Genomic DNA, 22,286 nt, shown 5'->3' on the forward strand with positions numbered 1-22,286 from the left:
ATGGCCTGGACTCTCATAGAACAGCTTCAAGGTATCTGCCAACACGTGTTCATGGCTTTAATGTGGAGTCCATCCATCATCAGCTCAATACAGACAACATGCCTCCATCGTGTCCTTCCATCACTCTGCACAAACATGTATTCATCAATATGCTATTGGTATGGTTGCAAGTATTGATAGTTTGACTTTGTGTGCCGTTCACGTTCAAACTCCTCGTGTGTCATTAGATTCATAATCATGTGACCGGCGTCTTTGGCAAAGTAAGCCTGTTCTATTTTGCGTGTCCCACGAGAACTATGGAAAAATGAAGTCCTGCATAAAAAGTTAATAGCTCCTTAAATATTTTATTGAAAGTTGGAAAATTTCAAAAAAGCCACTGTCACGTCCCTGCCAAATGAGTCTGTATGAAATACAGCACACAATCTGTCATTTCAATGTCGTCGGCGTCTCCTCGCGCCAGTGCCTGGAGTCAGTGCCGGTTAAGGAAACATTATGCAAAGTGGAAAGATGCTGGAGAGAAATGTCAAGGATCTCTGGTAAAAACAGATCATTAATATTTCCATTTGGATTTGAACCCCCGAGATTATTGCTTGAAACAACACTGAAGAGCAGCTTAACACCCTATTTTAGTTTGACACTCATTTCTTCTTTAAACAGCCTGTTAGCAGGAGCAAACGCTCTTCCGTTCTCTTTAACCTCTGAAAACATCTCAGACCTGAATGGTGTCAGAGAGGCTGGCGATTCCTGGCTGCCCGGACACCCATAGAGCTCGTCTGTGTTCTGAGAGCCTGACCCAACATGGAGCGCACGTGCAGCAGCCCGGCTGAGAGCGCTGCTGATGACCTCGGCCCTCACCTGACTGGCTGTCTACACGCTGCCTGGCTGAACACTGACCTCAGCAGCAACTGCTGCTCTGTCCCCAGGAATCACACAAACATGGAGGAGTTGAACAATGAGAGGAGGACGGGGAATTTTCTCACAGTCAATTAAGGAGGCGAAGGATTTTAGGCTGTTGAAATGATTACCATCGACAAACCCATGAAGAGGTGACGGACGCAGCGTCTCACCATTACCATGGAAACGTTAATGATGTCTCCGCAGCCGATGTACTTGTGGAAAACTGAGGTTTTCATTTTTCATCATCGTTTTTGCAACTTTCCAAAATACAGCAGTTCGTCCCAATTTCTGAATTGACAGAAATGCAGTTGTGGCAGAACCCGCTTGCCTGAGAACATGTTTGACATGGAAACGTCCGACTTTAGCCAGGATGAGTTGATGTGGGTTTGAAGTTCACTTACCTTTAAATGTGTGCTCATGTTCTCTACTAGGTTGCTGTTATATTGGTTGCTTATGGACCAGGATGGAGCTGTGGGAGGGATCTCATGGCAACAGTAGAGAGACTCTGATTGGCTGCTGTCTTTGTTCACTGCGTCGGGGCTCCACTTGCTGTCCTGAAGTGCAGAGATGTGTGAATACTAGAGGCTCTGTGTCCTACTGATGAAAACTAAGTTGTGGTTTCTAGTGTTTCCCTCAGTCCTGAGGAGGCGGCCAGTGATGAGCTGCAGTCTGATGGTCATGGGGCCGTGCTGGCCCGGGGCAGGGCTTTGGCCGGGTGCATGCTGAGCGGTCAGAGAGACACAGATATGAAATGTTCATTCAAGCTTCTCATCAGCTTCCCAGCATTAACACGCTTGGTAGTACAAGTACTACGAATGCCTGTCACGGAGTGAGACGTTATAGTATCTCATGAGCTTAGTACCAGCCACTTCAGTGGCATGGATCTACACAAGTGGCTAAGACAGTACCATGATACCCAAATCAAAGTAGTACCATGATACCACCTCCTGAATCCCAGTAGTACCACAATACTATCTCCCGAATCACAGTAGTACCACGAAACCACCTCCTGAATCACAGGCTGCCATGCAGGTCAATCTGACATCATCAGCCTCACTTCCTGCCTGGGTCCTGCTGGTTGGTTAGCAGTCGTAGGTGGTAGCAGCGCTCACAGTCACATGGTTATCCTGGATTTATGACGCTGTCAGACTTTTGTCTCAGGTTAGGGTGGGTCAGGAGACTGTGATGACTGCCGTCCTCTCACTGTGAGATGCGGCGCCACCTGCTGGAATGGAATATTTAATAATTAACATGCAGTTGTAACAGTGTCATGTGACTGACTCAGGTTCACGTTCTGACTAGTACAAAGTTTCATCGTAACAGTTTGTAAGCTACGTTCCACTTTTTGTCTGACGTCACTGTTGTGAGTGTCTGGGAACAGCCCACCATCGACACCAACATGGCCGCCCGGGGCCCTGTCGCAGCTGCACTGCATCAACAGCATCAGGTGGTCCGGCTGTATGAGGAACACAGGGTTCTACTCCACTCAGATGGAGCCCCCTGGTTGTCCGCGCCTGCACTTCAGGACTGTTGGTAAAAGTGAGCTGAAGGCTGAGGATGTGGAAGCACTGATGGAGACAGGACAAGCGTGGCAGCCTGGCCGGGTCAGGAGAAGAGTCACAGCGACACAGGCGCCGCTGCCACTAAACCTCCGACTGCAGATGTCGCTCCATGATGTCAATACAGCGCCAAAAAGGGAGGAAGTTCACGTGGTCGTTTAGATCAGACGTTCAGGATTGTTATTGTCCAAATGATGTTCTGTTACAGGCACGCTTTAACTCAGAGGATTATTATGAGTTTCATTCTTTTATAGTTGGCGACTGATATCGAAGCAGGCGCCAGCTAGTGGCAGCACGGCTTCGTCCCATCAACCCAAGTGCCACCCTGGCTGAGTAGGCTGTGGCGCTCTGGCTGATGGTCTCCAGCTCCACTCAACGTCACCTGTTTCAGGTTTTTAAAAAGAAATGTGAGCCTATGGTGACTGTGTGTGTCTCGGTGTCTCACAGGAGGGAGCTACAAGAAGATCGGATACTACGACAGCACGAAAGGCAATCTGTCCTGGTACGGGAATGACAAATGGATCGGTGAGGGACATTCATCTTCTCTGCCCCTTTATTTTTCTCTTCATCACTGTCTCTCGCACTCCCGCTACCTTCTAATCTCCTGTTTTCTCTGACCCTGCAGCCTCACCCCCTCCCCAACCAATTCCACTTTCTTTCCCCTTTCATTGCAGTCCCTCGCTCCTCACGCCTCCTACATCCAAAGTTTGAACGTTCATCAGTCAATCAGGCAGGTTTTACTCTTCCTGTGTGAACAGCTGCCCCTGTCTAAGCCTCCGTGGCTCCAAAGGTATCCGGGCAGTGCGGCCGTGAGCGGCGTCTCATTGACGCCCGGCGATGGGCGATGTGCACTGGAGCGAAGATTTCATTCCATTTACTAATTAACATGAGAACCAGTTCACAGGCGGGAAGACAAGCAATAAATAGAAGATCCAGAATGACAGTCGACGGTAGACTGGATAAGTAATGCAGGTGGTAATGGGACTGGGCCCCATGACCTTGTCTCAAAGGAGTGTGTGTGTGTGTGTGTGTGTGTGTGTGTGTGTGTGTGTGTGTGTGTGTGTGTGTGTATGTGTGTGTGTGTGTGTGTGAGCGCGTGTGTGTGCGTGCGTGTGCGCGCGATGGGGGGGGGTCTCCTTCTTGGCTGGCGTGTACATGTATAAGGTTAATGGTAAATGTTCTGAAAACTGTTCCCAGTATGTGACTCAGACCACCCTCAGTGTTGGTCAGCTGATGGATGCAGGTGTTGACTCCAGTGGTTGGAGCCGCCAGCAATACCTCACAGTACTGCAGGGAGTAGAATCCATCCCAGTAAAAATACAGTACAAGCTTTTGCAAAACAATATTTACAGATATTTTACAACAGTAACTCTAATACCAATTACTAGGATGACATACTTGTTCTGTGTCTCTGAGGCCCGTACAAGGAGCAGAGTAAGAGGGGTGAGTACAGGGTCGCGCGGGGGTCACCAGCCCTCCCCCACGTGGAAGATGCTGGGTTGACAGACGCCTGTCCACTGACTGCCTGATTCTAGTCTTGACCCTAAACCTGACGTGAACTTGATTCTAACCTCAACCCTAAAACCGAGTCTTGACCTTCAAACGACCCTTTGAATAAGTGAGGACCTGCTAAAATGTCCTCACTTTCCAAAAATGTCCTCACTCTGTTGGTTAAATACATATTCTAGTCCTCAATATGTAGCAAGTACAAAAACACACACACACACACACACACACACACACACACACACACCTCACACACACATTCAGAGCTGCTGCTGCTGGAGCGGCTGCTGCTGCTGCTGCTGGAGCGGCTGCTGCTGCTGCTCCTGGAGCGGCTGCTGCTGCTGCTGCTGCTGGAGCGGCTGGTGGTGCTGCTGGAGCTGCTGCTGCTGCTGCTGGAGCTGCTGCTGGTGCTGGAGCTGCTGCTGGTGCTGCTGGAGCGGCTGGTGGTGCTGCTGGAGCTGCTGCTGCTGCTGCTGGAGCTGCTGCTGGTGCTGGAGCTGCTGCTGGTGCTGCTGGAGCGGCTGGTGGTGCTGCTGGAGCTGCTGCTGCTGCTGGAGCTGCTGCTGGTGCTGGAGCTGCTGCTGGTGCTGCTGGAGCTGCTGGAGCTGCTGCTGCTGCTGGAGCTGCTGCTGGAGCTGCTGCTGGAGCTGCTGCTGCTGGATCTGCTGCTGCTGCTGCTGGAGCTGCTGCTGCTGGAGCTGCTGCTGGTGCTGGAGCTGCTGCTGGTGCTGCTGGAGTGGCTGGTGGTGCTGCTGGAGCTGCTGCTGGTGCTGCTGGAGCTGCTGCAGGAGCTGCTGGAGCTGCTGCTGCTGCTGCTGCTGCTGGAGCTGCTTCAGCTGCTGCTGCAGCTGCTGGAGCTGCTGCTGCTGCTGCTGGAGCTGCTGGGTTCTTCCTGAGTACAGGAGAACTTCCTCTGTCACTCTATTGCTGATGGATCGCTTTGTTCCAGGTCAGGGGGCTCGATTCTGGCAGGTGGCAAGGGTTCACTCTGTGCTACTTCCTGTTGTCTCATGATCACAGCGTGCCAGTCCTGTAAAAATGAAGATTCTGACTCTGAGGTGTCATGGGGGTCTAAGCTGTGAGGACACGCCGAGCTGTTCTGTTGCCGGTCTGACGTCACCCTTCTCGACCGCCACTGAGTAGCAGGAAGCCTGGGTATGATGCTGGCTGCGGGCCAGACACTCTTTTTGTAACTAAGCCAAAAGACAGCAAGGTCAGCCAAGCAGGCTCTCGCTCTGGTATGACAAGGCCTGAGGGACGGCTGGAAGAAGCTCTGACCTCTTGTGCTTGACCCTGAGGTCATGTTGCCGCCAGCAATGCTGTCTGGGCCATCTGGACGTCAGCAGATGCTTTCAGACGGTGCCGGAGACAAGCGCTACAGTATATGGTATTGACCGCGGGACAGACGGTCACCCTGAAGCGCTCGTCAAGATGTCCTCTGCTGCCCTGCTGGTGTGGTCGTTCGCCCGTGTCGCGGCACCAAAAATAGCCTGGATACGGGCTTGATGGAACTGGGGCTCCTCGCAGTGGCGAGGGCCTGCTCGTAGTTGGGCTCCTACATGCTGATGTGTGTCAGCTCATTTCTCAAATCTCTGTCTACTTGATTCTTGATTCCCCTGCTTCATCCGTCTGCATCTCTCACCTCTCATATCGTTACTCCTCTCACTTCCCAGTATTTGTTCAAAATCTCCCCTCTTGTCCTCCCTCATTCTTTCTGTCTCCTTGACAACCACTGCTGCATCGCTACCTCGCTCTCATATTGCCGTGGTAACCATTACAGGGCCAGTCACCATGGTAACATGCCGTCCCGATTCCACCATCAAGGGCAGGGAGAGGTTTTAGTGTTTGAGAACACATATTCCCAAAGGACACTTGCTCACACACACACACACACACACACACACACACACACACACACACACACACACACACACACAAACGCACACAAACACATCCTTGTACTTATGTCTTTGTGAGGACTTTCATTGACGTAATACATTCCCTAGCCCCTCACCCTCCCCCTAACCATCTCAACTGACTGCCTGACCCTGACCTTGACCTTACACCTAACCTAACCTAACCTGAACCTGACCCTGACCCTGACCTGAAACCTAACCTGAACCTGATTCTAACCTTGACCCTAAAACCAAGTCTTGACCTTCAAACGGCCCTTTAAAGATGTGAGGACCGGCTAAAATGTCCTCACTCTGTTGGTTAAATGCGTATTCTAGTCCTCACTATGAAGCAAGTACAAGAACACACACACACACACACACACACACACACACACACACACACACTCATGTACAGGTGTGATCTGTGTCTTCCACCCACTCACAAACAGAACTGAATCTCTGGGAGTTGTGATCTGCATCCTTGGACTTCCCCACTGCTCTACTTTGTTTTACTGACATTGCATTCGTGACATGAAGGCAGCAGGACAAATGGAGGAAACCGCGAGCTATAAAATGGAGGCGGACCCTGGTCCAGCTTCCATAACCTCTTCCAGTCAGTGTTTCGTTTATGCCTCCAGGAGCATTGAGTAATATATGTGTTGGTTTATCCTCTTATTAAGTTTGATATTTTCACATCTGCCAGGAGGGAGTGGTTGCCTCTGCTGGACATGGAACAGAACAATACCCAGATCACGTCAACAAATGTGAATCAATATTTGAGGATCCTGGTTCTCTTGTCAAGGACAAACACAGGTGAAAATTCTACCTCATTAACGGCCTCCAGGCCTCCACGTGGATCAGCCACCAGATCAGGCAGCATCATGTTCAGTAATTTGCAGACTAATGTGATTGATTGGATTCGTAGTGCGGGGACATGCACCGCGCGAGGTGGGAGGAGAAGAGCCATGTGGTAGAGATTTATTTAAATGAGGCAGTGTAACGAGAGCTGTTGGTATTTTAGTGGAAAACTGGGTCTTTGATGTTGTGCTGAAAATAGACGTTTCAGAAGCAGGTTTCTTAGCAACGTCACTTGAAGCAAACGCTCAGTCATCACGAAAACATACTCGTAAAAAGACTTGAATCAAACCGTCTTCATTCAGCAGAGGCATGTGAACATCAGGTTTAATGCTCTTAAAGCAGGACCTGAGCCTGTGAAGCAGACCACCTGACTCAGACCACCTGACTCCAGGGGGGCGCTCCCCCTGCTCAGGTCCTCCTGAGCCACTGAGGTGGACATTTGAGCTGCGATGACGGCTGCTGACTTCTCTCAGTCAGGAGTTTGTTGAGTCTCAGCCTGCAGGACAATGAGTGTGTTTGCTTTGACTTCCCCTGACGAAGGAGGAAGGTTCATGAGCTGTGTATCAGCACGAGTCAGGACCTGATCACTGGAACTCGCCTGCAGCCAAACCTGCTGACGTTTACACGCACGTGATGTGTAACTTGAAGGTAACTCACCTGGCAGCAGATCTACTTAAACGCCAGAAAGATGTTGAATCAACATGGGACTTTAGGTTCTAGTTGAAATCTGAAATGACACAATAAGGAACTCACGGCAAGAAAATATCAACGTCAGAATGTCAGAAGACGATAAAGCGTCACTGTTGACGTTGAGAAGGTGTTGGATGGTGAACCAAAGGCCTGTGAACCCCGCCTGCAGCAGCCTGGTGGAGCCTCCAACCCATCACAGGCAGGCGCACACACACACACACACACACACACGCACACACACAAAGAAACACGCACACACAAATACAGAACACACACAAACAAACACATGCACACATACAGAACACATGCACACACAAATGCACACACACATACAGAACACACACACAAACACAAGTGTGTGCACACAAACACAGAAACACATACAAAACACACACAAACACAAAGGCACACAAACACAGAAACACATACACACAAACACGTACAGAACACACAAACACATACACACACAAACACATACAGAACACACAAACACATACACACACAAACACATACACACACAAACACATACAGAACACACACACATACAAAGTTTTTTTTCAATCCAGGAAAACCTGCTTCACAATCTCTGATCTCATCCCCATCATGGGTAGATGAGTAGTTGTGTGTCTGTCTCTTTGTTGGGTTTCTCGCTGGCAGGTGAGAGGTGCTGTCAGTCCAGAGCTCTGAAGGGGTGGCGTGTTTTTGTCAGTGGAAGTTCCCTCCACCAAACGATTTTTGCTCTGAACTGTCAATCAGTGCAGAAAATAAGAAACACTTCCTGTCCCTCCACGATCGTACAATCACGTCATGGAAACGCCTCCAGAGAGAAAGTTGACTCTGGTGTAAAATGTTGTGCTGCCATTGAACTTCGGTGGCGGCCAACAACTTCTTGTCAGCGTGTGAAGTCGCCGGTGCTGCAGCAGAAGTGGGAAGCTCTCACAGCGAGTGAGGAGGTCAGCGTGGTCGCCGCGGCCTCAGAGCTGCTCAGCTCACATCCATTTGCAGTTTTTGTCTCTGCCTCCATCGGCCTGGTTCATTTGGGGAGGATGACAGCACAGCAGCAGTGAGAAGAGCAAACACCAAGCGTCTCCAAGTCATCCGCTGCATTCACATTCTGAAGTGTGACACATAGGACACTCCCTGCTGCATACAAATGAGGAACTTCCATCGCAACACATTACTGTTACTATTCTGACCTTAAGAATCCATGGCAACATGGTGGCTATTACCCTCTCAGTGAGACGGGCCAAGATGCACAGATCTTCTGCCGCACAGCCTCGGGCCGCTCTGTCGCGGCCGCAGCTTCTGATGCTCTAAGGATGTGCTGAGCAGACAACACTGACGCACAAACACACTCTCACACATGCAGCGATGCAACCAATCAGAGATGCAAATGAAGTCCTCGGCAGCTTTTCCACTTCAGGGGTTCAGACACAAAGCACTGGCTTTGGGTGGCAGGATTTACTTTTTTCGCTCCATGTAGCACACATGCAGTGGCGATCAGTGCAGCTGGTCATCACAGCGATGCAGTGTGAAACCGCAACACACCGCAGACTCTCCGTGGACCCTCTGTTCCACGTCGGATCCTCCAGAACACATTTCAGCCAACAGTAAAAAACTTCTCAAATTTTCAACTGCTGTGTGTTTCTCAGTGCAAGTCCACCATTTCTGTCCTCCTCTACATGGAGGAGCAGCAGCTCTACTCTGAGTCCCTCCTGAAGGACTGAGCTTCTCACCCTGTCTCTGAGGGAGAGCCCAGCCTCCCTGAGGAGGAAACTCATTTCGGCTGCTGGTATTCAGGATCTTGTTCCTTCAGTCATTACCCAAAGCTCATGACCACAGCTGAGGGTTGGAACGTAGATTGAGATCGAGAGCTTCGCCTTTTGGCTAAGCTCCCTCTTTACCACAACAGACTGGTTTAGCACCCGCATCACTGCAGACGCCGCACCAATCCGCCTGTCAATCTCCAACAAGACCCCGAGATACTTAAACTCCTCCACCTCCCCCCCCCGACCTGGAGTGGGTAAACCACCCTTTTCCGGCTGAGGACCATGGCCTCAGACTTGGAGGTGCTGATTCTCATCCCGCCCATTCAGACTGAATATCCCTGCCCCCAGGATGTGGTCAAAGATCAGCCGGAGGTGGGAGTTGAAGATCATTCTGACAGGTTCATCCGCCAGGCGTTCCCAACAAACCCTCACTACTTGTTTGGGCCTGCCGGGTCTGCGTGGTGTCCTCCCCTGCCACCTGATCCAACTCACCACCAGTTGGTGATCAGTTGACAGCTCAGCTCCTCTCTTCACCCGAGTGTCCAGAACATGCGGTCGCAGGTCAAATGATACGACTATAAAATTGATCATAGACCTGCAACCTAGGATGTCCTGGTGCCACGTGCACCGGTGGGCATCCTTATATTCGAACATGGTGTTAGTTGAGGACAAACTGCAACTTGCACAGAAGTCCAATAACTGAACACCACTCGGGTTCAGGTCAGCCCTGCCGTTCCTCCCAATTACACCCTTCCAGGTCACGCTGTCATTGCCCACATGAGCGATGAAGGGTTAGGGTCTCCCAGTAGGACAATGAAGTCCCCAGCCGGGCGCACCATCCAGTACCCTTCCCAAGGACTCCAAAAAGGGTGGATACTCTGACCTGGTGTTCGGCGCATACGTGCAGACCACCGTCAGGACCCGTTCCCCGACCCGAAGGCGCAGGGAAGCAACCCTTTTGTCCAACGGAGTAAACATACAGGCAGAGAGTCTAGGGGCAAACAAAAATCCCTTCCCTGCCCTCCCCCTCTCACCTGGAGCAACTCCAGCAAAAGAGAAAGTCCAACCCCTCTCAAGGACTCGGGTTCCGGACCCAGAGCAATGTGTCGAGGTGAGGCCGACTATATCTAGCCGGTAACGCTCAACCTCTTCCACCAGCTCCAGCTCCTTCTCCGTCAGAGAAGTAAAGTTCCATGTCCCAAAAGCCAGCTTCCATGCCTGGTGTTCAGACAGTCGAGGCCCCTGACTTGAATTGCCACCCAAGCCATATTGCCCCCTCCGGTTCCTCCTATGGGCGGTGAGTCCAAGGGAGGATGTGCTCGTGCCTCCTTTTCAGGCTAGGCCCGGCCACCAGGCGTATACATATACACACACACACACACACATATATATATATATATATATATATATATATATATATATATATATACATATATACATATATACATATACATATATACATATATATACATATATACACATATATACACATATGTACATACATATATATATACATATATACATACATATATATATACATACATATATATACATACATATATATACATATATATACATATATATAGTATACATATATACTGTGTGTATACACACACACACACATATATATATATATATACACACACACACAGTATATATGTATACATATTTATATGTATGTATCAGTATGTATTATCCTCTTTCTCTTCGACTTCACACTCTGCAGGTAAATCTTTGAACCATTATTTTAGAGGCACATGGCAGGTTGTCAGCCCTGGAGTTTGTAGGCTTCAACAAACTTCATGTGGGTGGAAGATTAATGGCTCGTCCTGTTGGACTGAAAGGGTTTTATGTAGTAACACACGATCATTTTGTACTTCTTGTGCACTGTATTGCACAGGCAGCTGTAGTATGAAGCCACGGTGGAGTCGTGCCCATGTGAACCATCAAAATAGCAGATTTGTTTCCTCATTCAAGGCAGACTTGGTGATCCTCCGATGACCAGTTTACAGCTGCTTTATGTGACTGTGTACCAGTAAGAGTCCAGTCGTTGCAATGCTGTGCCCCTCCTGGGCTACCGTAGATGCAGCATGGCGGCCCCGTAGAAGAGGATGCACTCCTATTTAGATATAAAGGGCTTGTAGAAAAGGTGATAACTGTAGACCTCTGAATGAAGGTGAAGCTGACTATCCTACGTAAATCCACAATCTCCACAGGGTGTCCTGCACGAACACTTGTTACCATGTCTGACAATGATCCAATAATGAAGTCCCAATCAAGTCCAAGCCACTCTTTTATTCCTCGAATAAGTTCAGTGAAGGTGCATGTGAATGTGGTTTCTTCACAAGAAACATAAATGATACTGAATTAGTCATGTGATATGCATGTGCCACACATACAGGTACAGCAGCGCCACACAATACACATTACAAATGAAAACGCCCCATCAACTGTGCCGAAACAGTTATTAATAACAATGATAGGTTTTCCATATGCAAATGAAATAATATGCTTCCCAAATCTTCACACTCACTTCTAAAGAACAATTCACGAACAAAGTGCAGCAAATGAGAGACGGTCCCTTAATTATGACGATGCAACACGAGTAATGATTAGCTTCGGCGAAGGCATCACTCATATACATGTGCTAGACCAGGGGTGTCCAAACTACGGCCATGCATCACTTGATTGACACTTGACACCAGCCTAGGAGATTATTTCCAAATATAAAGTAGATATTCTGTTAGCCAATAAACAGACGAAAAAAACAGTACTGAGCATGAGGGGATCAGGTTTCATGGGCAACAACAGGAGGCTTGCGCACCGGCAGTGCGTCAAGTTAGCTTGGCTGCGTAAAGCAGCGCTGTAGTCCTTGAAGCCGTGAACGCGGCAGAGCGAGAAAAGATGGCCAGGAAGTGATTTTTCGGCAGAGGAAGAGGCTGAAATGGTGCTTCAGCTGTCCGCTTCGGACACTCGGACACCTGCGGTTGACCGGGCAGACATCCAGCAGTGTTTGCAGGAGTGGACCCAGACTTTGAGCCATGAGGGACCGATCCAGTTGTTCCAGATGTGTGTTCATGGATGAACAATCAATAGTAGGCTGCGCTGTGTTTGAAATGCTGTTGACTGGTCTTTACTTCTGCCGGCCAGTCAGCAGCCGGATTTGCATGAGGAATGTGTGAAGTAGCTGCGTCAGAGGGGGAGGGTCAATTAATTAATAATTCATATGTTAATAAGCCTTAGTATCTAATAAATTCGTCCTCATTAATTCAAGTCGATAACATTTTCTAACAAACGTTAGTTGGTGTGCTAATAAGCCCAATAACCTATTAGCATAACAGGCCTGACATGTCCTCACCCCTACCCCCTTCTCCAGTGCTGTGAGGGCACCACCAGACTGACTCAGAGCAACCTGAGCCTGCTGCTTTGAGGAGGAGCTGCCAACCCTTTTCCAAAGAAAATAAATGAAAAAAACATTGTGGAAAGCTGTGTTTTTTCTTTTCTTCAAGTCTCTTCAATTATCAAGCATAGTTAACCTACAATTGACTGATTTTGCTAACTTTAGTACACTATCACCTCCAGTGTGTGGCCCTCAGTGAAAAAGTTTGGACACCCCTGTGCTAGACAGTCCGTCTTGAATTGAACAACTGAAAACATCGGTGACAGCCTCAATAATGATCGAACTCAAATACTCACATTCTCATGGACGCACATGCAACACTGAACAAGAGCTGGAAGCGCTAAGTCTCTCCTTCTCCGACTCCCGCTCTACCTTTCTTTCTCGCTCACTCAGTCAGCCTGTGACTGCGAACGTAAGCCAATCAATTGATGAGCCAGGTGAACAGGACCGTGATTGGTGGAGAACTACATGACCATGATAGGCTGATCATCAGCAGTCTGGATGATCTTCTGCACAGGGCTCATTCTAAAATTAGAACAATTATTACTTTCCCCATTTCTGCCAAAAGATCCCTCCACTTCCCACACACTGCCGTTTCAAACTGAATTGGAATGGAGCATTGCAAATGTCATGGTGACGAGTTTATCAGCGAACACTGAATTAAAAGTCCAGATAATGAAATTTGTTTAATGGGAAGCTCATTTCTGCCTCTGCAGCATTTGTTGTACTAGTACACATCATTAAGTTTTACTGAGGCAAACGAAGCCAGTAATTACTGACATCATTGCTGGTGCCAGCATCATCCTGAAAGTGAGGTCACTCCTCACCTGTAAAACACCAGCCTGAAGAAGAGCCTGGCGTTCCCAGGTGGACGGTTCTGTCCCTGGTTCCCCTGCAGGTATGGTTTCTCATCGACTGGCTGTTGGCCTCACGGCCTTTTCCTGCGACAGGTGCTGGACCTGCTCTGCTAGGGAAGCCTCAGGAGAGGACTTTTGTTGGGATGTGGCACCGCACAAATGAAACTGACTTGATTTACTGGGTAATATTTGGAAAACCTCGACATGCAGACAAACTGATATCAGTCGACGAGCTGGAGCAGCCACCTCCACCCCACGTGTGTGTGTGTGTGTGTGTGTGTGTGTGTGTGTGTGTGTGTGTGTGTGTGTGTGTGTGTGTGTGTGTGTGTGTGTGTGTGTGATAGAGGTCTCTGTTTCGGTGACTGCTCTCCTGCTCTGCAGTGCATCACATTTCTTGGACGTGAACATGAAATGATGCATTTTATATATATATAATCATATATATAATCATATGTATAATCATATATATAATCATATATATAATCATATATATAATCATATGTATAATCATATATATAATCATATATATAATCATATATATAATCATATGTATAATCATATATATATATATAATATTGACACAGATTTGGTGTCTTATTGCTGATATTTTCAAGTTGTGTAGATGGAAGCGACAACAACACGAGAGGCTTCCTCACTGCTTTGTCCTCTGCTGTCCTCCACTTAGTGAACATCTGACGTGTTTACACAAGTAAATGACTTATGAATAATGCGGTGCAGAGGTTGATGAATGAAATGAAGCAGTAGGTGAAAAGCATTCGATAGTGTATGTGTGTGTGTGTGTGTGTGTGTGTGTGTGTGTGTGCTCTCTGAGGGGGAATTGAACCACTAAAGTGGAGACGCACTCAGTGACTGTGTAATTCACGACTCAGGCCAGTGGAGGCCGAGGCCTGGCTGGAAGCTTCCTGAACCGCCTCACTAAGAGTCTCTGTTCTCCTCTGTCTCTTCCCTGTCCAGGCTCTGGACCCCCTGCAGACCAGACCGTGGTCATTGAGGAGTTTCGCTACCTGTCCCAGAAGCTCTTTGCATCCGTGTCTGTGTTTGCGGGATTGGGAATCCTGCTGGGAATCATCTGCCTCACCTTCAACATCTACAACAGCAGTGTCAGGTAGCAGATTCTCCATCAGTGATTCAAAGTTGACCGAATCAATGCAGCGAATCCTCCGTCAAGTCAAAGTGAGACCTGAGGAGGGTTCACCTCGTCCCTCAGGTCACAGCAGCGTTTCACGTCTCTCAGAGGATTGTTGCAGTTTCGTAACTCAATAACTCAGCTGGCGTCCTCTGAGGTTCCAGGTCTCCATTCTGGGTTTTGCATTATCGTGACAGTTTTTGGCAGCTTTTTTAATCCATCAGTGTAATGGGCTTCAGTCACAGCAGGAAGCTTCTTTCAGAAAAACCATTCAAGGCAACAAACGCAAAAATGGCTCAGCAGCAGAGCACAGCGGCGTTTGGCAGGTCGAGAAGAGCAGCGGGCGAAGCGAGAACTACAGCAGCGTGAACGAGGGGTTTACACTCAGGGACAGAACCGCCGCTGCCAGTGAATTATAATCTTTCTCCTCAATCAATACAGTACACCCAGAGTGTCATAACCAACGACACAGAAGTTACTGAAGCATCTAAAGGCCAAACAAAGATGCACATATAACAACCCAACAACACAACAGTTTGCAGCAGAAGCTAATATGTGTGAAAGATTGAGCTCTAGTTGAATTGGCAGCAAAGGACAGTGATGGAGGGGCGGCCCGGTGGAGCAGTGGTCCTCACTGTGGCCCCCAGCAAGAAGGTTGTGGGTGGAGCCCCAGCTACCTCTGTCTCATCTTCCTCTGTCTCTTCTTCCTCTGTCTTGTCTTCCTCTGTCTCGTCTTCTTCTGTCTTGTCTTCCTCTGTCTCTTCTTCTTCTGTCTTGTCTTCTTTTGTCTCATCTTCCTCAGTCTCGTCTTCCCCTGTCTCTTCTTCCTCAGTCTCTTCTTCCCCTGTCGCTTCTTCCTCTGTCGCTTCTTCCTCTGTCGCTTCTTCCTCTGTCTCGTCTTCCTCAGTCTCGTCTTCCCCTGTCTCGTCTTCCTCAGTCTCGTCTTCCCCTGTCTCGTCTTCCTCAGTCTCGTCTTCCCCTGTCTCTTCTTCTTCTGTCTCTTCTACTTCTGTCTCGTCTTCCTCAGTCTCGTCTCCCTCTGTCTCTTCTTCCTCTGTCTCTTCTTCCTCTGTCTCTTCTTCCTCTGTCTCGTCTTCCTCTGTCTCTTCTTCCTCTGTCTCTTCTTCCTCTGTCTCAAACTTGAATCCAACAGTGTGAAATAATCTCTAGTTTGTGTTCTGGGATCTGGAGCACACGTGTCAGGGCCACATCCACCTGTACACGTGAGATCATGTTTCTGAGAGGAAATTTAGAAAAAAAAAAAACAGAAAAAATGCAGTGCAGTTGTTAACAGCGACCTTGACGTTTGACCTTTGAACTACCTCAGCGAGGCAAGTCACTGGATTCATCACATGATACCATTGTTGATTGTTTATCAGTCATGAGAAAAATGAGGCCGGTGGTAGAAAAACACTGATTTGGAAAGAGAATAAAGAAAAGCGAGGATGTGGTTGGAGGAACCCCTGTTTGACCTGAATAGACCTCTCACAGAACCTGCTGGTGTTGAGCTGCTTGGTCATTCTGAGTGGGACTCCAGGGGCGTTGTCCAGGACCACTGAGCCAGCAGTCAAAAGCTCTGTGTGATGTGCAGTACGGGAGGGACGGGAGGGACACATGAAGGAGGAAGTATTCATTTATGCATTGGGATTATTGAAGTAGGAAATTATCAGTGGTCCCCAGTGTGGCCCCCCAGCAAGAAGGTTGTGGGTGGAGCCCCGGCTGCAGCACGGGGTCTTTCTGGGTGAGTCTGCATGTTCTCCCTGTTCCTGCTGGGTTCTCTCTGGTACTCCATCTTCCTCCACAGTCCAAAGACATCAAGAGGGACCAGGTTAATCCAGACTCTAAATTGACCGTAGGCGTGGCTGGGAGAGCCAATGGTTGTCTGTCTCTATGTGTTGGCCCTGTGATGGACTGGTGACCTGTCCAGGGTGAAGGCTGCTGGGATAGGCTCCACCCAGATCTACATTTAACAGGAATGAGCATCAGAGGTGATGAGCATGTTGACAGGGCCTGCTGTGGAGCGCATACCAGGCAGGCAGCTGACATGGCGGCACCTCTACTCCTGACTGACGGCTCATATTCTGGTTGACAGCAGGAAATGACAGTGATGAGCCTTGTGTGTCGGTTTGAACGTGAGCTGGGAGATAAAGATGGAGCTATGACAGACACCGTCATCCTTCCGCACATGATAGTGAGTGCACGCGCGTGTGTGTGCGCGTGTCAGGGTTTCTCTGCCAGTTCCCAACCCTTCTGAAGGCTTTTTCAAGGGCAAAAGTTGGTTTTAGGTTACGTGCGAGAACCAACTGATGGTGAGGTTGGAGCCCAGGGCGAGGGACAAGATCATATCAGGGACACAAAATGTGTCTTTTTCACAAGATTTGTTCACAAATGTGTTAAGATCTTTGTAATCTGTGACGTAGCAGCGTACCGATGAAACAGCAGGATTATTGCACAGGTGAGTCTCAGACCTGTCACAGTAAAAGGAAAGTCTAATGTTCAGTTTTATCATGTCAGTGTTGGGGAGGTGTGTAATTAGAGCGTCCACCAGAGACGCAACAGTTGGTCCCTCTGTGAGAGACAGACTCAGGGAAGCTGACCTCGCCCTCACCAGGGTCCTGATCCAACTCCAGTTAATCCATCCACCCACCCATCCACCCACCCATCCCTCCATCCATCCACCCACCCATCCATCCGTCCGTCCATCTGTCCATCCACCCACCCATCCATCCATCCATCCACCCACCCATCCGTCCGTCCATCCACCCACCCATCCATCCGTCCGTCCGTCCGTTCGTCCGTCCATCCACCCACCCATCCATCTACCTACCCATCCACCCATCCATCCATCCATCCACCCATCCGTCCGTCTGTTCGTCCATCCACCCACCCACTCATCCACCCACCCATCCACCCGTCCATCCATCCACCCACCCATCCACCCATCCATCCACCCGTCCGTCCGTCCATCCACCCACCCATCCACCCGTCCATCCATCCACCCACCCATCCACCCATCCGTCCGTCCGTTCATCCGTCCATCCACCCACCCACCCATCCATCCACCCATCCACCCATCCAATCATCATACTTTATTAGTTTATTTCATTCATTGTCAAAAAAGAACAATAGAATATAAACACAAAAAGTTCCCAAATTCTGAATGAAAGGGAGCAGAGAGGAGAAAAATCTAGTTTTCTAAGCCCCTTTTTACCAATACATCAAGTTGCAAAGAGCATAAAACAAAAACTGAGTGACACAACATGAATTTAATAACTGCAGGTCCACTCAGTCACGTACACTTCTTTGTTCTAGTTGTTATTTGGACTTAATTTGTTAAATCTGCAACATCAGTGTTTGGGTAGCTTCAGCTTTGTGTACTTTATGTTTGATTTCCAGCTCAAGTTCTCATCAACCATGACACCGAAAACTTAATTTAGTCTATTAATTTGAAAAGCATCTGTCACATCTATTAATTGGACAATCACTGCCATTCCCTCGGTTATCTAATATAATCTTGTTTGTATTTTCACAATTGAGCAATACATTTTTTAAATGACAAACTGTTGTAATGTTTTTGTTCGTTTAAATTCAAATTTTTTTTGTGGGTCCGAACACCAACCCCTGAGGTACTCCACCTTTAATATTATATGGTACATTTTGGATATTATTTATGTATTCTGGGCAGACTGCTGGAAACCCACTGATGTGCCACCCCTCTGATGCATCATCTGTTCAGTTTATTATTAAATTATTTTAATATTTTATAATTTATATTTACATCATAACCCTTGGGGGGTGAATAAAGTCATCTTTCTATCGATCTCTCTTAAGAAAAATGTGATGATCTGTGCTGTCAAAACTTTTTGAGATCAACAGAAACGCTTACAAATTCACGCGCCTCATCTCTTGCAGTGGATATTTCAGCAGTGGCACTGCTGTGGAATGACTGGTTGACATCCACGCTGACTGCTGCTTAAATTTGTCAATGAATTTGTCTGATCTTACCACAAATAATTTAGCTAATCTTTTTGGAAATTGTGTCAGCAAAGATGCTGGTACTTTGTTGGAGAAAAGGTGTTTGTCTCCATTTCCATCCAGCAGAATTGCTTTGCAAGACTCACTGATGCAGATTTTAAGAAATTTGTGCGTCCTTTTATGAGCACATACGTCTTAGACCCCAACTTGGAAATGGCAGACAGTGGCCGTGAAAGAATCGTTGCATTTCTATGGTTGTTCACAATGTTTCTGTCAGCGAGGTCTGGGCTTCTCTGGGTGTCTCTGGATGGTAGCAAAGACATCCAGCGATCGACAGGACGAGAACAGGGAGGAGGAATCAATAACAGACACAGGCCGATCCGTCGGAGCACTGGTGGGAAAATGAAACAAAGCAGTGACACGCAGAGTTACTCTCAACTCAGAATAACACAGGACCCTGACAGAAACCAGCATCCTCAGTGACGGGTGTCCGTCTACAACAGGAAGATCTAGTTCTCAAGTTTAAAACGCTCACCGCATCACATTGACAAGCAGGAGACTCGGTAGATGAGCCACTGTCGGTCAAGGAGACGGTCTGTGGCGGCAGGCGGTGACTGTGTCAGTGGTGAGACACCGAATCATGAAATGCTTCAACACCTGGACGCAGATGAGCAAAAGCAGGTGAAGTGTAACCAATGAAATTCCAGTTGTAGACTGAGATAAAGAGAAAGTTAATTGACTCTTGTTGCTGCCCCCCCCCCCCCCCCCCAGCAGCCTGACCTTCTCTCGGCAGCTTTTCAGGTTGTTTGCGTGTGTTCAGCTGTTTAAGGGTTGTTTTCCTGTTTATTTCAGGTACATTCAGAACTCTCAGCCGTACCTCAACAACATGACAGCGGTGGGCTGCATGATGGCTCTCGCTGCCGTCTTCCCTCTGGGTATCGATGGCCTTCATGTCCACAGGAGACAGTTCCCCGTCGTCTGCCAGGTACACGCCGCTCCCACGCCGCTCCCGTGCCGCTCTGATATCATGGCCTTATGCAGCTGGGCTGAGAGGAGGAATCTCAGTGTGTTCACACATCTGTTCTCAGAGTTCTCTTCTGAGCGGCTCCACCAGGCTGATGTCAGTGTGAACTCACCAGTCATGTAAAATGCGATGATTCAAAAGCTGCAGACAGTAGGGAACAGACTCGTGTTATTATGGCTGCAGTTGCACTTTAACCTCCAGGAAGAAGGAGTTGAGGGCTGAAACCAGCCTCTCCATTCACATGGAGCTGAGACGCCGTCTGGACAGGCTCAGACTGTGACCTCTTCCTCCTATTTAGGGAGACATTTACCTCCCTTACCCTTAGGTTGTCTTTGATTTAAGGTCTCACCTGTCCTGCCTGACCCCTCCTCCATCACGCTGATCAAAGCCAAGTGTCGGCGCTCTCGTATGAGGCCTCGGAGAACTCTAGTTCAATTTCAAGGTCATTTCTGAAAGGCTATTAAACTCACAAGACTTAATGACGTGAGGGAGCTGATTCGATTCATTTGTGTGATTTATTAATCACTCTCATCATGAGCTTTTCATTTCTATCCCCTCTGCTAGTTCCGCTTGTGGCTGCTCGGTCTGGGTTTCAGCCTGGCATACGGCAGCATGTTCACCAAGATCTGGTGGGTCCACACCGTCTTCACCAAGAAGGATGAGAAGAAGGATAAGAGGAAGGTAATTGTGATGGGAAGCTGTGGATTTACGAGTGAGCTGTTCAATCCAGCCTGAGTTGCTCTGCCAGCAGGAGGCTTAATTCAATCATCATCCTCTTCAAGGGCAGCCGCCACACTCAGACATGATCTATCCCCCAATCAAGTACTCGTCCACATTTACTCTGCTGTTATCGCCAGCTCGCTGCTTGGCCGGGAGCATCTCTTTGTGATGCAGCCTGGTCAGTGAATTCTTCCCATTGGTCCCAGCGGTGGAGGACCTCAGCTAGTTCCTCATCCCGGCTCGCCTCCGACAGAAGAGAGACTTGACGTCTTTGAGCGGACGCCCCTACTGTGAGGCAAGAGCGAGAATATTCCCAGCACACAGAGCTACGACTCATTACTGAATATTTATGGGTGTCTTTAGCTGAGGAAGCCCATCAGGAGGGATTACAGTCGTTTATCGAGGGCTCTGTCAAAACCGATTGAGTTCACGTTTACTCACTTAATACCCGTGCTGGTTCCTGCCCTCTTCAAGGCTGCTGCAACATTTATAACCAATAGCTGGAGGCGGTCCCCTGACCGGGCCGTGGTTCACCCCCCCCCCACCCCCGTGTGAGGAACAGCCTGTTGAGGGAAATCCTGACCCGGGTGCTGATGCTGGTCTTGACCTGCACGCAGGCCACGAAGGGCAGTTTACACTCACGACTTCAGTCACTTGTCAGAGCTCAGCAGATTTGTGACATGACTGCGGCCCCCCCTCGCCCCCCTCGCCCCCCTGTACAGTGCAGTGTCTACACGCGTCATGTTCATCTGCTGCAGGCTACTCCGTGACTGAAGTCTGCCTTCATCCCACGCGGACACAACCAGAGCCGTGATTGGTCAGTCGTGTTCATCATGACACTCCCTCCCCTTAGTTTTGTAGCTCAGACGTTCCAGCGCGCTGGGAGGAAAAGCTGCTGTGGAGAAGGAGGACAGCTCCAGGCTATTTGGAGCAGACAAGAAGTGGAGGTGATGTATCACCGCGACTGACAGAGGGCCAATCAGCCGCGGGAGCACCGCTGCGCTGGTGCAGATTAACAGTGCGCGTCTTTGAGGATCAGATCCTGCTGCCGCCTTTGCGTCTTCCTGTTTCCACCGCAGCTGAACAACCAGAAAGCTTTGATCTCGTGGAAAAATGCATGAAATCAATGAGCACTTTGTAGGGTTGCATCTGCTCCCCCAAATCGGTCCTTCTTTTCAAACCTGAATTCCTGAAGCGAGCCTTTTACTCACTGACGGAGTGCAGGCTCATCTGTGTGGCCTCTGTCACGGCCCCGCGCTCGCAGGCTCCATTGAATTGGCTTCATTTAGTGATGGATCATTGTTTTCCCGTTGAGCGCCGCCTCGTCTGGTCATGGCTTCATAAATCCCTCCTTCACCCCCCCCCCCACCCTTTCCCAGCAGCACCTGGAGCCATGGAAACTCTACGCTACTGTTGGCGTCCTGCTCGGCGTTGACATCCTCTCTCTCATGGTCTGGCAGATTGTGGACCCGTTACATATCACAGTGGAGGTACGGTCACCCATTCGTAGCTCCGCCTATGTCACAACTGCTCAGAGACTTTAGTGAGCCGTGTTCAGTTTGTGAGGATATCGACAAGACTGACGAGACGTACTGAAAAATTTAACTCAGCGGACGATTGTGCCGTTTGCATGTTCGCCTGTGACATGGCGGTGTGTTGCCCCTCCCCCTGTGACCATGTTGTTTGTGTGTGGGCAGAAATTCACTCGAGAAGCCCCCAAAGGAGACCTGGACGTTCTGATCCAGCCGTTACTGGAGCACTGCAGTTCAGAGAAGATGAACACCTGGCTGGGTACGCAACTCAAACCCAGTCCTCCATCCTTGTGCTGGTCTGTGCACCGGTTCTGTTCATTAGAACCAAAAGTTCTGCTGTTGTCGTGATCCTGTCTGCACCTTGAGTTTGGACTCCCACTCACTTCTGGAGCAGTTTTCAGAAATGCCAGCCCAAACATTTTTCAATTTTAACTTTTCAAGTAATTTCCTGTTTTTA

The 22,286-nt window shown here is 48.8% G+C and overlaps 1 protein-coding gene across 4 annotated transcripts in view; it reads left to right on the forward strand.

Moving 5' to 3' along the window:
• The window catches only part of gabbr1b (gamma-aminobutyric acid (GABA) B receptor, 1b), a 166,288-nt gene that overhangs the window by 126,843 nt on the left and 17,159 nt on the right, over positions 1 to 22,286 (forward strand). For 3 of the 4 annotated variants that reach the window (XR_015111107.1, XM_086192479.1, XM_086192481.1), the window contains exons 14-20: positions 1 to 31; positions 2,904 to 2,981; positions 14,407 to 14,557; positions 19,406 to 19,538; positions 20,142 to 20,258; positions 21,677 to 21,787; positions 21,995 to 22,088. The exon at positions 1 to 31 is cut by the window's left edge and continues 33 nt beyond it. Coding sequence is in view for 3 of the 4 variants with exons in the window: in XM_086192479.1 (XP_086048605.1) it covers positions 1 to 31; positions 2,904 to 2,981; positions 14,407 to 14,557; positions 19,406 to 19,538; positions 20,142 to 20,258; positions 21,677 to 21,787; positions 21,995 to 22,088 (715 nt within the window). In the remaining variant the exon portion in view is untranslated. The remainder of the gene's footprint in view (positions 32 to 2,903; positions 2,982 to 14,406; positions 14,558 to 19,405; positions 19,539 to 20,141; positions 20,259 to 21,676; positions 21,788 to 21,994; positions 22,089 to 22,286) is intronic. The other variant, XM_086192480.1, reaches the window with a different exon arrangement.

The sequence above is a fragment of the Aulostomus chinensis genome, chromosome 22 (genome assembly GCF_037954235.1).
Source record: "Aulostomus chinensis isolate RoL2024-O1b breed Wild chromosome 22, RoL_Achi_v1.0, whole genome shotgun sequence".
Lineage (NCBI taxonomy): Eukaryota > Metazoa > Chordata > Actinopteri > Syngnathiformes > Aulostomidae > Aulostomus > Aulostomus chinensis.